General features: G+C 38.3%; 1 protein-coding gene and 1 pseudogene across 2 annotated transcripts in view; one reads left to right on the top strand and one right to left on the bottom strand.

Annotated features, from left to right (window-relative positions):
* Positions 1-409: 409 nt before the first annotated feature.
* Positions 410-16,217, bottom strand: part of ZFR (zinc finger RNA binding protein) — an 85,476-nt gene continuing 69,668 nt past the window's right edge. For both annotated transcript variants that reach the window (XM_077755830.1, XM_077755831.1), the window contains 3 exons: positions 8,363-8,474; positions 8,157-8,254; positions 410-938 (listed from right to left, as the gene is read on the bottom strand). In XM_077755830.1, the coding sequence (XP_077611956.1) occupies positions 759-938; positions 8,157-8,254; positions 8,363-8,474 (390 nt within the window). In that variant the 3' untranslated portion in view covers positions 410-758. The remainder of the gene's footprint in view (positions 939-8,156; positions 8,255-8,362; positions 8,475-16,217) is intronic.
* Positions 12,753-14,220, top strand: LOC144224711 (large ribosomal subunit protein uL14 pseudogene; annotated as a pseudogene).

Below are 16,217 nucleotides of genomic sequence, written 5' to 3'. Positions count from 1 at the left end.
AAATGTCATGCATTTTTATTATCAATTATGCAGAGGCTTTAAAACTGTTGCAAGACCATATAGTATATATTAGCTTTTATACTGCTAATGCACAACTAACAGCAAACTTGATTAGATTAACAGAAATCTGTCTTAATTACACCTTTATATATCACACTAGAGACAAATGCCACAAGATCTGCAGAAACATTCAGTTCTGAGCACTTAAATGGCAGGATAACTTTTTGTGTTGAAATCCATCACATATAGAATAAAACAAAAGGAAAAAATTCTGCAGTTCCACGTTACAAAAAAACGTACTGCTGTAAAATATTAAGAAGGGCAAAGGATATCATCTATAACACAAAGTAACATCTAGTGTCAAAGAGCAAACAAAACTAAATAAAAATATCAAAATACACATAGCAACTGAAGCACAAATACTGCATTAAATACAGTAAAGATTTAATAAGACTAGTTAATAAAAGACACAAAAATAGGGGGAGCTAGGGCAACCTGTAAATAAAACCAAAATCATGGGGAAAAAATCTGAACCACTGTTTTCCCCCTAGTTGGAGCACAATTTTTTTGGGGTGTCTTTCCATTCATATAATACCTAACACTGTACATTAAGATATTAATGTCACAGAAAAACTTGGTTCTTCCATGAAATTCTTTAAATTCTTGATAAACTTTTCAAAGTAGACATTATCATGAATGAAAAACAACCAACAAATGGGCACCTGTTGTTTTTAACACTGCAGATTTACAGAAACTTTTTAAAAGTTATCATAATCTTTTTTGTCTTTTTTCCCCTCAGCTTCAAATCCATCAACTCCATCGCTATCCCTTCTTCGTTTCCTGTTGTTGTGGATGTTAAAACGTTGGCTCATTTGGGGTAATGGATCCATGCCTAGAACTTTGTGTATCTGGCGGAATGCAAGGAGTCTCAATGCAAACTGCAACAAAAAGAGTCAGAATTCAAGAGTTAATTTTAAAGACCAAAATATTCATTAACTAGGTTTATGTTTCCACGTAACAATTTATAAAAAGGCATATTTAATGAAATAACTTGAATAATATTTACAACTGAAATACTCCATCTGTTCTTGTGTTTATATGTTTAGGCTTTTCTGTACACATGCTATTTTGCTTTTTAAAACCTAAGTTAAAAAATAAATCTTAAAAAAAAAATTCAGTATTATGTTTGTTTAAAAAAATCTTGAGGGGCACTTGGCTGGCTCAGTGGGTTAAGCTTCTAACTTTAGCTCAGGTCATGATCCCAGGGTTTGTGAGTTCAACCCTGCGTGAGGCTCTGTGCTGACACCTCAGGGTCTGGAACTTGCTTCAGAGTCTGTGTCTCCCTCCCTCTCTGTCCCTCTCCTGCCTGTGCTCTGTTATTCTCTAAAAATAAACATTAAAATTTTTTTAAACCTTGAAATAATATACAGCAAAAGAAAATGTCTCACTCATGGCGTAAATCCCTGTTTGGTTTACAGTCACATATTTTCCCATTTTTTCTGTGTATAGGCTGCATGCATTTTTTCTGTGTATATTTCCATGTGTATAGCCTGCACATACATACATACACACACTTCCCCAGATTTACAAAAATGACATTTAACTTGCTACCTCATGAACTAAAAATAAAATTTCACTACATGGTTATATATGCATGGCATACATATGTCAGGCATCAATGTCACAAGATTTCACAAGACATAATCTATTCCTCAAATTTCTGGGAAAATATACCCCTTAAACTAATTCAAGGAGATGTAACCATCTGATTATATATGGCAAATTTTACTATACGGTTATAACCTTCAATGTAACTGTGCAGACTTTTTTTTTTTAATGTTTACTTTGTGTGGGGAAAGAAGAAGGGAGAGAGAGGATCCAAAGATGGCTCGTGCTTACAGCAGAGAGTTTGATGTAGGGCTCAAACTCATGAAATGTGAGATCATGACCTGAGCTGAAGTCAGGTGCTTAACTGACGGTGGGCCATCCAAGCGCCCTTATACTATTTTTTTTTAACGTTTATTTATTTATTTTTGAGAGAGAGAGACAGAGAGACAGGGAGAGATAGAGACAGACTACGGAGAGACACAGAGAGACACTGTGCTGTCAGTGCAGACCCTGATGACTCGGGACTCAAACTCACTAACTGTGAGATCACGACCTGACCTGAAACCAAGAGTGGGAAGCTTAACCGATTGACAAGGCACCTCAGTCTATTTTTTTGAGATATAATTAACACATCCTAAGAATCGCCCTTTTAAAATGTACAATTCAGTGTTGTTGTTTTTAATTTTTTTAATGTTTTATTTATTTCTAGGAGAGAGAGACAGCATGAGCAGGGGCGGGCCAGAGAGAGAGGGAGTCACAGACTGAAACAGGCTCCAGGCTCTGAGCTGGCAGTCAGCACAGAGCCCGATGCGGGGCTCGAACCCACGAACCGCGAGATTGTGACCTAAGCGAAAGTCGGATGCTCAACCGACTAAGCCACCCAGGCGCCCCTAATTCAGTGTTTTTTAGTATACTTACAAAGTTCTTCAACTGTAACCACTCTCTAATGTCAGAACATTTTCACACAATCTTCCCCCTGACCGCCCCCAAAACCCCTAGGACTCAATGACAGTCATTCTTCAACCCTTCCACCCTTAAGTAGTGACAACCACTAATCTGCTTTTCTATGTCTACAAGATTTGCATACTGTGGACATTTCATATAAATGGATTCCTGTATTATATGGCCTTCTGTGTCTGGCTCCTTTCACTTAGCATAAGGTTTTTAAGTTTAATCCATGGTTGTGGCATGTATCAGTATTTCATTCCTTTTAATGACTAAATAATATTCCACTGGACAGATTATACTTTGTTTATTCATTCACCAACTGATGGGCATTTGGGATGTCTCCACTTTTTAGCAATTATGCATAAGGCTGCTATGAACATTCCTGTACAAGTTTCTGTGTGGACATGTTTTCAGTTCCCTTGGACATATACCTAGGAGTCAAACTGTTTTCGAAATGGCTGCTACTGAGAATATTTTTAATATCTGTTTACTTTCTTCATCTGAGATACTGTGTTGGTTATAATCATCTGTGTGAGAATTTACTATTCTAAAACTTTTGCTGATTATACAATTTCAGTTCCTTAGAACTTTGTGCCACATTATATCGGCTTTTGAAATCCGGAAAGTCCCCAAATCATCTGTGTTAATAAGGACTTGATATGGGATTCTATTTCGTTTCTAATTCTGGATTTTCACTGGTAGTGGGTGCTTCTCTTATCTCCTTTAAGCTATAAGGCAGCTTTCTGAAGTAAGAACTAGGAATATTTACCATAATAGAATACAAATTCTTTATTGAGAGAGACTTATGAAAGATAAAGAGTAATGTTTCTTTCTGTATTAACAGAGAATATCCAAAGATATCTGGTATACAATAATGAATATCAATACATTTCTATCATAGGGCGCCCAGGTGGCTCAGTTGATTAAGAGTCTGACTCTTGGTTTTGGCTCCAGTCATGGTTCATGAGTTCAAGCCCTGCATCAGGCTCTGTACTGTTAGTGTGGAGCCTGCTTGGGATTTTCTCTCTCCCTCAGTCTCTGTCCCTTCCCTGCTCATGGCTCACAACTGTACATTCTCTCTCTAAAAAATTAAAAAAAAAAAACAAAAAAAAAAACTTTAGGGGCATCTGGGTGGCTCAGTCAGTTAAGTATCGGACTCTTGGTTTTGGCTCAGGTCATGATCCCATGGTTTGTGGGATCGAGCCCTGCGTCAGGCTCTGTGCAAGTAGCACAGAGCCTGCTTGGGATTCTCTTTCTTCCCCTCTGTCTCTGCTCCTTCCCCGCTCATGCTGTCGCTCTCAAAATACATTTCTACCATAGGGATACTGCTGCTAATCACCAGACTATTCTAATAATAGAGTTTCTCTCTTTCTCTAAGTAGGTTTCACATCCAGCATGATGCTCAATGTAGGGTCAGAACTCACGACCCTGAGATGAAGAGCTGAACTGTAAGATCAAGAGTCAAACACTTAAAGCTGAGTGAGCCACGCAGGCATCCCTAGAAACATACTAGGGGTTTCTAAATAAAGGAATACTCTAGTAAGTAAAACTAAGACAGCATCTGAGGCTAGAATGAGCATCTTTAAAAAAAATTGTTTTTTTAATGTTTTGTTTATTTCTGAGAGAGAGAGACAGCGTGAGCAGGGGAGGGTCAGAGAGAGAGGGAGGCTCCAAGGCTCTGAGCTAGCTGTCAGCACAGAGCCCGATGTGGGGCTTGAACCCACGAACCATGAGGTCATGACCTGAGCTGAAGTCGAACGCTTAACCCATCGAGCCACTCAGGTGCCCCTAGAATGAGCATCTTAAAGCCTCTTGTTCTGTATGTGATTTCTATGTATTTCTAACATTTAACATGAGGGAATTCTGCCACATAACTGGCAATTATTTAGTGGCAAGCAAAATTTGAGGTTTGATACTGAAATAATTCCCATACAAAGACATCTTGAAATTTTAAAGTATCATCAAAGAAGATTTAAAGTTCACTTTATAATTCCTCTTCTGAGAGGGAATGGTTAACACCTATAGAAAGGGATTTAAATAGATGACCAAGGCTGTATGTTGCAGAAGCAACTTGAAAAGGATCACTGAAGAATAAGACTACAGAAATATACATTATTATTATAAAGATAAGCATTACGGGTAAAAAGAGGAGGAAAAGACCCAGACAGAAACAAAGGGAGGAATAGAATTATTAACATGGGGGTTTGCCTGTTGAGCATCCGACTCTTGGTTTTGGCTCAGGTCATGATCCCAGGGTTCCCATATCAAGCCCCCCACATCAGGCTCCATACAAGTGTGGAGCTTGCTTAAGATTCTTTTCTTCTATCCCTCTCCCCTCACTCTCTCTCTCTCTAAAATAAACTTAAAAGGGGGAGGGGGCACCTGGGTGGCTCAGGTGGTTGGGTGTCTGACTCGATTTCGGCTTAGGTCATGACCTGTGTCGAGCTCTTTGTTAACAGTGTAGGGCCTGCTTGGGATTCTCTTTCTCCCTTTATGCCCCCCTCCCCTGCTTGCTCTCTCAAAAATAAACTTAAAAAATTCTTAATATGGATGCTAGTACATGCTACTCAGAAAAATAAGGGTATAACTTACACAGCTTATTCAGGCTTTACCAGTTATAATATATACTCTTATGTGTGTGTGTAGCTCTATGCAATTTTGTCATATGCATAGCTTTGTACAGCCACATCACAATCAAAATATTAAACTGTACCATCACCTTAGTAAGACTTCCTTTATAGCCGTAATAATCCCTACCCCCATCCCAAACTCCTAGGAACCACTACTCTGTTCTCCATCTCTGTATTTACGTCATTTTATGAATGTTACAGAAATGGAGTAATGCAGTTAACTCCTTCACTATTAACAAGGATATCTGTCACTACCTCTTAAAGCCAGACCACCTTCTTCAAAGTCACATTTTTAAAAAAAAGGCCTTTCAAATGTGAATTCTATTAGTTTTCGAATGCCCTGCTCCTAACCCTAAATTTCCTTTCCCTTAGAATTTATAAGTAATTCCTTCTTTAAGTACCAAGGAAGAAAGAAAGAAAGCCACTTAGGGTAACTACCTTCATCCCAAAAAAACCCAGACAAATAAAAACCGAACTTGTCTAATACACACGAATTAGTAATCATAAAAAGTATGTTACGATATTCATAAGGTTCTATTATTACCAATTATCCCTTAATATACTTTTGACACAATTTACTTTAATCTTGACATCTTCCAAATTCTTATCCTTGCCAAAAGAGACAACAAATCAAGAACTTCAGTCCAACAACTTCATGTCTTAGGTCTTAAAGTATTACTGTTCATAGCTAGTTGCCTTTTCTTCTCTTAGTACATTTTTGCAATTAAAAAAAGGAAAACAATAGTTTAGAATTTTTTTTCATTCATTAGGTTCACATAGTTTTTCTTTCCGTAATTCTCCTAATAAAACAGTTAGCTGATAATGATAACAGCTAACATTTATTAGGATCCTTCCATATACCAGATACTGTTAATACAGTTATATACATTAACTCATTTAATCCTCCCAAGAATCCTGCTTGAGACAGATACTGCTTTGGTCTTGATTTTATAGAGGAGATGGTAGAGCTTGTATTCAAACCCAGAGAATCTTGACTCTAGAGACTACATTTTTAATTAACTACATTAGACAGCCTTTCCAGTGGCAGGGGAGGCAAAATTATAGTAATTACTACCATAACGCCCCAGCAGAGCACTTCTTAAAACCTGAGGACACAAACAGTTCCTATATTGATCATGCTATATAACCTAATACTCAGATTTAATAAGACACTGAAAATAAAGGGTTTTTAAAAATCTTTTATGTTTATTCATTTTTTTTTAAGAGACAGAGAGTGAGCAAGGGAGGGGCAAAGAGAGAGATATGCACACAGAATCCAAAGCAGGCTCCAGGCTCTGAGCTGTCAGCACAGAACCTGATACGAAGCTTGAAATCATGAACTGTCAGATCATGACCTGAACAGAAGTCAGCTGCTTAACAATTGACTGAGCCATCTAGGTGCCCTGTTATATAGAGATATTTTTATATTTATATAATACACTTTCTTTGACTTTTACATTATAGTTAGAATAATGCAATTTACGATTACATTAGTGAAATCTAGTTTAAATTATATCTCCTCCAAGGGCTTACTAAAGAAGCACAAAAAAATATTATACATTCCAAAGAAGATATCATGATGACTAACACATGAAAATATGTTCAACATCACTCATCATCGGGGAAATACAAGTCAAAACCACGAAAAGATAGCACCTCACCTGTCAGAATGGCTAAAACTAAACACAAGAAACAACAGGTGTTGGTGAGGATGTGGAGAACCTCTTATACTCTTGGTGGGAATGCAAACTGGTGCAGCCACTCTGAAAAACTGTGGAGGTTCCCCCCAAAATTAAAAATAGAACTATCCTACAATCAAGCTATTGCACTACTAGGTATTTACAGAAAGGATACAACAAGAAAGATTCAAAGTGGTACATGCGCTCAGTTAAGTGTCCGAATCTTGGTTTCAGCTCAGGTCATGATCTCGTGGTTCCTGAGTTCGAGCCTCAAGCTGGGCTCTGTGCTGGATGTGTAGAGCCTGCTTGGGATCCTGGCTCCCTTTCTCTCTGCCCCTCCCCTGCTTCTGTGTGTGTATTTTTCCCCTTTCTCTCAAAAATATATATTAAAGAAAAAGTTCTAAAGTATAAAAAGAAGAATGAAAGCTTGCCATCTGCAGTGTGGATGGAGCTAGAGTATATTAGGCCAAGCAAAGTCAGTCAGAAAAAGATAAATACCATATGATTTCACTCATATGTGGAATTTAAGAAACAAAGCAAATGAACATATAGGAGGAAAAGAAAAAAAGAGAGGGAAGCAAACCATATAAACACTCTTAACAATAGACAACAAACTGACCACTGATGGAGGTAGATGGGTGATGGGTATTAGGAAGGCACTTATGATGGGCACTGGGTGTTGTATGTCTGTGATGAATTACTAAATTCTATTCCTGAAACCAATATTGCATTGTATGATAATTAACTAAAATTTATCTATGTATGTACGTGTGTGTTTATTTATTTTTTAAATTTGAGAGAGAGAACATGGGAGGCAGAGGCAGAGAGAGAGAGAGAGAGAGAGAGAGAGAGAGAGAGAGAACACCTTAAGGAGACCCCATGCTCAGCATTAATACTGCCACAGGGCTCAATACCATGACTCTGGGATCATGACCTGAGGTGAAATCAAGAGCTGGGTGCTGAAATGACTGAGCTACCCAGACACCCCACTAATTAGAACTTACAGTGATTTCTTCTAAAGGACAATTACAAAAAAGACAAAACCTTGGGGCGCCTGGGTGGCTCAGTCAGTTAAACATCTGACTCTTGGTTTCGGCTCAGGTCATATCTCATAGTTCGTTAGCTCAAGCCCCACATAGGGCTCAGCACTCACAGTGCGAAGCCTGTTGGAGATTATCTCTCTCTCTCTCTCAAAAATAAAAATAAAATGAATGAACATTAAAAAACAAAACACAAAAAACCTTAAGAGCAGTGACCCAACAAAGCTTTGGGAATAGGAATACACTGGTACCTGTGCACTAGAAGTGATGTCTTCACGCTGTTGGTCAGTCATTGTTGCCAAGGTATCAAACGGATCCTTTTCACAAGGATCCAGAAGGCCAGGACTACCTGCAAACAATCACCAAAGGGAAAAATGGCATTAGTATTATCTATTTGTAATAAGAGTTCTTATTCAACTCTCAAACGCACAAACGTTAAAAATGAAACAAAACTTACCTTTAAGAATAATCCCTGAAGAAATGCATTCAAAAACTCTTCTCAGTGCATCTCCAGGGCTCTGAGGACTAGAAGCACTACTAATTGCCTTCTCTACTAGTAACTCCATAGCCTAAAAATAAAAACATAAAAACGTGCTTAAAAACTTACAGACTAAAGGAATTACTCATTTTCAAACATCACAACAACATATTACTTACGAAGTTGTTAAAATTTTTAAATACTGAAAACGTTACATAGAACAAATCACAAAAACAGAAAATTACATATAAAAACAATCAAAATGAAATAAAACAAGTAACGAAAACAAAACTCATGAGGCAATATATAATTATATAATTTACACTTTAAAAAGATGCTGCATTAACAACAGAACTCCCCTATGACCCAGCAGTAGCACTGCTAGGAATTTACCCAAGGGATACAGGAGGGCTGACGCATAGGGGCACATGTACCCCAATGTTCATAGCAGCACTCTCCACAATAGCTAAAACGTGGAAGGAGCCTAAGTGTCCATCAACGGACGAATGGATCAAGAAGATGTGGTTTATCTATACCATGGAATACTACATGGCAATGAGAAACCATGAAATCTGTCCATGTGTAGCAACATGGATGGACCTTGAGGGTGTTATGCTGAGCGAAATAAGTCAGGCAGAGAAGGACAAATATCATATGTTTGCACATATAGGAGGATTAGGAGGAACTTGACGGAGGAACAAGGGGGAGAAGAAGGGGGGAAATGGTGGGGGAAAGGGAGAGAGGCAAACCATGAGAGACTCTTGAATGCTGAGAACAAACTGAGGGCTGATGGGAGTGGGGGAGAGGGGAAGGGAGGTGATGGGCAGGGGGGAGGGCACTTGTGGGGATGAGCATTGGGTGTTATATGGAAACCAACTTGACAATAAAGTATGTAAAAAAAAAAAAGGGAAACCAACTTGAGAAACTAAGGAAAAAAAAAGATGTTGCAATTTATGCTTAATGAAGAAAAATGCAAAATAATAGAGTTTGGTGGTTTGTTTTTAGTTTTAATTGTTGCTTGTCTTTCCTATTAAAATGACAGTCCTTAAAATTTAGATATTTAGATTCATATGTTTGTTCTTTAATACCTACAGTTAGAGTGGATCAATATCTAAAGTAAAGAAAACTTGTTTTTTCTTTAAAAACATGTATTATCTAAATTTTCATTTAATCCACAACTGCATATATATTTTCCCTAAGGAAAATACAAATTATGTTTTCACTGTAAATAAATTATATTTGAGAGACTCAAAATGTAAACCAATGAATAAAGGACAAAAGTAAAAGTATAGATTTAGAAAGCAACCAACTCAGAATATGTTTTGAATGGTCTCTTAGAAAAATGTTTCATTTAGATTTTTTTTTTTTAATTTTTTAAATGTTTTATTTATTTCTAGGAGACAGAGAGAGTGAGACAGCGTGAGCAGGGGAGGGTCAGAGAGAGAGGGAGTCACAGACTGAAACAGGCTCCAGGCTCTGAGCTGGCAGTCAGCACAGAGCCCGACGCGGGGCTCGAACCCACGAACCGCGAGATCATGACCTAAGTGAAAGTCGGACGCTTAACTGACTAAGCCACCCAGGGACCCCTCATTTAGATTTTTAAAACTTGAGATATAATTCACAGAACATCCATTCTTTTGAAGTGTAAAATTCAGGGGCAATTGGGTGGCTCAGTTGGTTAAGCGTCTGACTTCGGCTCAGGTCATGGTTTTACAGTTCATGGGTTCGAGCCCTGTGCTGGGCTCTGTGCTGACAGCTAGCTCAGAGCCTGGAGCCTGTTTCAGATTTTGTGTCTCCCTCTCTCTCTGCCCCTCCCCTGCTCACGCTGTCTCTCTCACTCTCGGAAATAAATAAAACATTAAAAAAAATTTTTTTAAAGTGTTGAATTCTGTGGTTTTCAGTATACTTACAAAGTTGTTCAACCATAATGACTATCTAATTCCAGAATATCTGTATCACTCCCCCCACCCCCAATCTCCGTACCCACTCGCTATCATTCTCCATTCTCCCTTTCCTCCAACCCCTGGCAACCACTAAACCACTTTCTATTTCTACAGATTTGCCTATCCTGGACATTTCACACAAATGGAACAAATATAAAATATGGCCTTTTGCATTTTGTCATAGTTTTTACTGAAATTTAAAAAGTATGACTACCAATATAACATTCAAAGAAACTAAACAGATAAGAACTACAATAAAGTCCTTAAAATGATAATGAAGTTGGGGCACCTGGGTGGCTCAGTCGGTTGAGCATCTGGCTCTTGATTTTGGCTCAAGGCATTATCTCAAGCTTCCTGAGATCAAGCCTGTGTTGGACTCTGTGCTGACAGCACGAAGCCTGCTTGAGATTCTCTCTCTCAAAATAATATTAAAAAAATGATAATGAAGCTGAAAATACCTTAGTCAGAATCCATTTTTACTTGTGTACCTAAGAAGCTTATGGAGTTATATAATCAGATTTACTATACCCACCTATTCACCCCAAGGCCATTAGTGAGATCTTTTTTTTTAATGTTTTCATTTATTTGGGGGGGGGGAAGCATGCGCACGAGGGGAAGGGGGAGAGAGAGAGAGAGAGAGAGAGAGAGAGAGAGAGAGAGAGAGAGAGAGAGAGAGAGAGAGACAGAGAGAGAGAGAGAAAGACAGAGACAGAGACAGACACACAGAATGTGAAGCAGGCTCCAGGCTCTGAGCTGTCAGCACAGAGACCAACAGGGGACTCAAACCTGTGAACAGTGAGATCATGACCTAAGTGGAGTTGGAACTTAACCAACTGAACCATCCAGGCGGCCCATTATTCAGGTCTTTAAATAGGAATAACCAAACTGGACATGTGAAGAAGCAGTCCCAAACAAATCAGGAATAAATTATAAGAAAGATGGAAGTTTAAAGAGACAGTACCCTATTAACAAGCACAAAAAGTGATAGCTGGCAGCATGAGAGACTGATTAACAAAAATGAAAACAGTGAATGTTCATATGATAAATGCAACTCACAATGAAAAAAATTAAGACGGTTCAGTTTACTTGGAAGAAGAATGCAGGAAGATGTTTAAGACATTTTGGTTTTTTTTGTTTTTTAAGACATATTGTTTTAAGGATTTCCATTTAAAAATTTTTAGCATTTAAGGGGAACCTGGGTGGCTCAGTCAAACGTCTGACTTCAGCTCAGGTCATGATCTCATGGTTTGTGAGCTAAAGCCCCACATGAGGCTCTGCGCTGAGAGGAAGGAGTCTGCTTGGGATTTTCTCTCTCCCTCTCTCTTCTCCTCCCCCACTTGTTAGTTCTTTCTCGAAATAAATAAAAAGAAACTTAATTTTTTAAGACATTCAATAGACTGAAATCATTGAAGAGAATATCAGTATCATTTACTTTGAACTCCTATGCCTAGTGTAAGTAGCCAACATGTAGAAATTACTCAGTAAATGTTTAGGAAACAAAATACTTTTGAAAATAATGTGAGAAGGGGAGGGGACAGGAAAAAAAAAAAAAGAAAATAATGTGAGAAGAATCCTGGTGATAAAAGAAATTAAGGGTAATAATTATCAAAATTACTGATGCTATGCTCGAAATACAAAATTGAGTCAGAGTCAGAGGGCAGGCGGGCTCAGTCAGTAGAGCTTGCTCTTGATCTGAGGGCTGTGAGTTTGAGCCCCACAGTGGATGTGGAGATCACTTAAAAATAAAAATCTTGGGGCACCTGGGTGGCTCAGTCAGTTGAGTGACCAACTGTGGCTCAGGTCATGATCTCACAGTTTGTGGGCTCATGCCCCTCATTGGGTTCTGCGCTGACAACTCAGAGCCTGCAGCCTGATTCGGATTCTTTGTCTCCCCCTCTCTCTCTGCCCGTCCCCAACATGTGCTCCGTCTCTCTCAAAAATAAATAAAACATTAAAAATAATTTTAAAAATAATAAAAATAAAAATCTTAAGTAGGACAATTTTTTGGACATCTGTGATAATTTGAAAAAACAGATGAGGGGCACCTGGGTGGCTCAGTCAGTTGAGCATCTGACTCTTGATTTTGGCTTGGGTCATGATCTCATGGTCATGAGACTGAGTCCCATGCTGGGTTCCATGCTAGGCATGGAGTCTGCCTGGGATTCTCTCTATACCTCTCCCCGACTAGCTCTCTCAAAATAAGTAACAAACATTAACAACAACAACAACAAAAGACAAACCATGTAGCCTTGATATATCAAAAAAATTTAAGGAAAGTTAGGTGTTACTAGAAGAACACAGGATGTAATATATACAACGGACAAATGTTAATTGACTGTTGTTGGTGAGGCTTCCTATGAGGAGCATGCTAGTAGTAGTTAAGGTTTTAGGCAGTCAAAGGTTATACATGAATTTTTAATAACTGTATGGGGATTGGTGCCCCTAACCCCTGTACTGTTCAAGGGTCAATCGTACCTCAAATTTTTATTAAGTACTTTTAGAAATGTTAAGAGAAAAAAAGTATTAATCAGCCGTAATCTTGGTATGGCAAGATATAGGGTGTGTTTCAAGTAATTCAAAGTTTAATCAAAATCTACTTATTAACGAACTTTAAAAAAAATGAGGATTTATGATTTTTACTTGTAAATAAAGGTAGAGACTAATTAGAAACCAATAAGGAAATAAATTATTTATGGAAAACCAAAAGTCTATAAATACCCACAATAAAACTAGGTCAGCTACCTGCCTTCTGAGATCAATTGCTATGAAGTAAGCAATTTATATTAATTTTCTACAGAACATGGTTACTTTCTAAGCAGATGTTTATAGTTGGGAAAGCAATAAAAACAGTATACACGTGATTTATAAACTCTGAAATGTATATATTTGAAAGTAAAAAGACAACATCAAAGATGAACAGAATCAGAGAAATAATATTTAGACTATAAAGGATCTCAGTAGCTGAAGTTATGTAGTGAGAAAAACTCTCCATATTAAATGATTAGAGATCTATAATTTTAGTATTTGCTTTAAAAACTACTCATGGGGGGCCGGGGGGGCCTGGGTGGCTTAGCTAGTTAAGTGTCTGACTCTTGGTTTCAGCTTGGACCATGATCTCACAGTTCAGAAGTTCAAGCCCTGCATCAGGCTCTATGCTGACAGTGCAAAGCCTGCATGGGATTCTCTCTCTGCCCCTCCCCTGCTTGCTTGCTCTCTCTCTCACTCTCTCAAAAGAATAAACTTAAAAAAAGCAAAACAAAAAAAAACCCAAAAGGGCAAAAAAACAAAACACACATGCATGGGTTCCTTTCTGGCATTTAAGATGCTGAAGTGAGGAGATGTGGATGGGTCCTCCAGTGTAAAATTCCAGATTTCACTGGGTCTTCTAGTAGGAGCCACGGTCAACTGTGCTAACAATACAGAAACTAAAAAACTATGTATCATCTCTATGAAGGGGATCAAGTGACGACTGAACAGACTTTTTGCTGCTATTGTGGGTGACACAGTGAGGGCCACAGTGAAGAAAGGCAAACCAGAGTTCAGAAAGAAGGTACAACCAGCAGTGGTAATTTGTCAATGAAAGTCATACCAGAGAGGTATTTTTCTTTTTTTAATGTTTTTATTTTTGAGAGACAAAGCATGAATGAAGGAGGGGCAGAGAAAGAGGGAGACACAGAATCTGAAGCAGGCTCATGACCTGAGCCGAAGTCAGATGCTTAACTGACTGAGCTACCCAGGCGCTCCGATGATGTGTTTTTCTATTTTGCAGATAACATGGGGGTCACAGTAAACAATAAAGGCAAAATGACAGGCTCTGCTATCACAAAAGCACCTGCCAAGGAGTGTGCAGACTTGTGGCCCAGGATTTCATCCAATGCTGGCAGTACTACATGATTCTTTAGTATATTTGTTAAAAAAAATAAAAATTATTTGTCCCCCAACCCAAACCACTTATGAAGTCTATTTCCCCTTCTCATCTCTAGTTGTATTAATAATGCTTACAACGTGGCAAGCATCATGCTAACTAAGCATTTTATTTTTCATGCTAAGCACTTTATTTTTTGAAATATTTATTTCTGAGAGAGAGTGAGTGAGAGCAGGGGAGGGGCAGAGGGAGAAAAACACACACAGAATCTGAAGCAGGCTCCAGGCTCTGAGCTGTCAGCACAGAGCCGGATGCGGGGCTCGAACCCACCAACGGTGAGATCATGACCTAAGCCAAAGTCAGACTCTTAACTGACTGAATCACTCAGGTGCCCCATGAACTATGCACTTTAAATGCATGATTTCATTTAATTCTCATAACGAGATGTTGTTTGTTATATCCCCAATTGTATATCCTTTATCAATGGGTGATCCAGACCAATAACTAGTTTCCTTGGAAAGTTCCTTTTAAGATTTTAATTATAATTAATTAATTAAGCAGGCTTTACACCTAGTGAAGAGACCAATGTGGGGTTTGAACTCACAACCCTGGGATCAAGACCCAATCTGAGACCAATAGTCAGATGCCCAGTCAACTGAGCCTCCCAGGGCCCCCTAAAAGATTTTAAGTAGTTTCTACACCCAATGTGGGGTTCAAACTCACAATCTGGAGATCAAGACTTGCATGTTACTGGGGTGCCTTGGTGGCTCAGTTGGTTGAGTACCAACTTCAACTCAGGTTATGATCATGTTGTTTGTGGATTTGAGCCCCACATCAGGCTCTCTGCTGACAGCTCAGAGCCTGGGGCCTGCTTCAGATTCTGTGTCTCCCTCTCTCTCNGTCGCACATTCCACTGACTGAGCCAGCCAAGTGCTGCACTGCTAAAAAAAAAAAATACCTTATGAGACCGTGGAAACACAGATACTTTCATTTGGTGGCAGTGTAAACGGGTAAGCCCTTTTTAAACATACAACTGACAAGCTCAAAGATTTACAAGAGGACTATTAGATTTAATGTAAGCACAAAAAACATCTAACATTAGAAGTTTGGTTAAATAACAGAAATAATAGCGGTTATCCTCTTCATTAAAACTACTGCTCACTGAGTGCTTATTATAAACTAAGCACTATTCTAAGCTCTTGTGTACATTAACCAATTTAAATCCCCATGATCACTTTTGGGTGCAGGTAGGACTATTATTCCCATTTAACAGATAAATATGTTTGTAATAATAAAACAGGACTTTATGAATACCATTTACAACAAGCAACTGTACATACAAAAACCACTTCTATATTCTAGTTGATATAGATTATTATGGATACATGCATGACAGACTTTCATTCTCAAATCCATTTGCAAGATGTTATATTTTTGTATTATATTTATGCAGTAATACCTTATTTCAGACTCAACAATCCTTGGTAAAAACGGTCATTCTTGTGAGAAAAACATTTTTAGTTTTTGGTGATCGGGGTGCATGTGTGTCTAGATGGTTTTTGTTGGGGGGTAGCTAAGTGCTGTATTATTATTTTTAAACTAAACTGAATGACACAATACACTTCAAGTATAATTTGTTGATTATTTTGCAAGCTAAGATAATGTTATGCCCTGAATGTCAAGGTCCTATTGTTTAAAAATTCTTCACTGTTCTAAAAGTGACAGACAGGGGGCGCCTGGCTGGCTCAGTCAGTAGAGGACGTGACTCTTGATTTTGGGGTGGTGAGTTTGATCGAACCCCATGTCAGGTGCAGAGATTACTTTAAAAAAAAAAAAAAGTGATAGACAGGAACTCTCTTACTACAAGCCACCACCACTAAAATCTAAATTACTTATACTCTTGTAAAAAAACAAAATACGTAGAAAGAAATAATCACGTATTTCAACAGCTATTTGAGCACAAAGCAGAGTTACGGCAGTTCTCTCAGCCTCTTCTTTGAGAATTGTCCTTTAACATTTGACAGAT

Source organism: Crocuta crocuta, unplaced genomic scaffold (assembly GCF_008692635.1).
Source record: "Crocuta crocuta isolate KB4526 unplaced genomic scaffold, BGI_CrCroc_1.0 scaffold222, whole genome shotgun sequence".
Taxonomy (NCBI): Eukaryota; Metazoa; Chordata; class Mammalia; order Carnivora; family Hyaenidae; genus Crocuta; species Crocuta crocuta.
The sequence above is the reverse complement of the archived record's forward strand: the minus strand, read 5'-3'. Positions and strand labels throughout refer to the sequence as shown.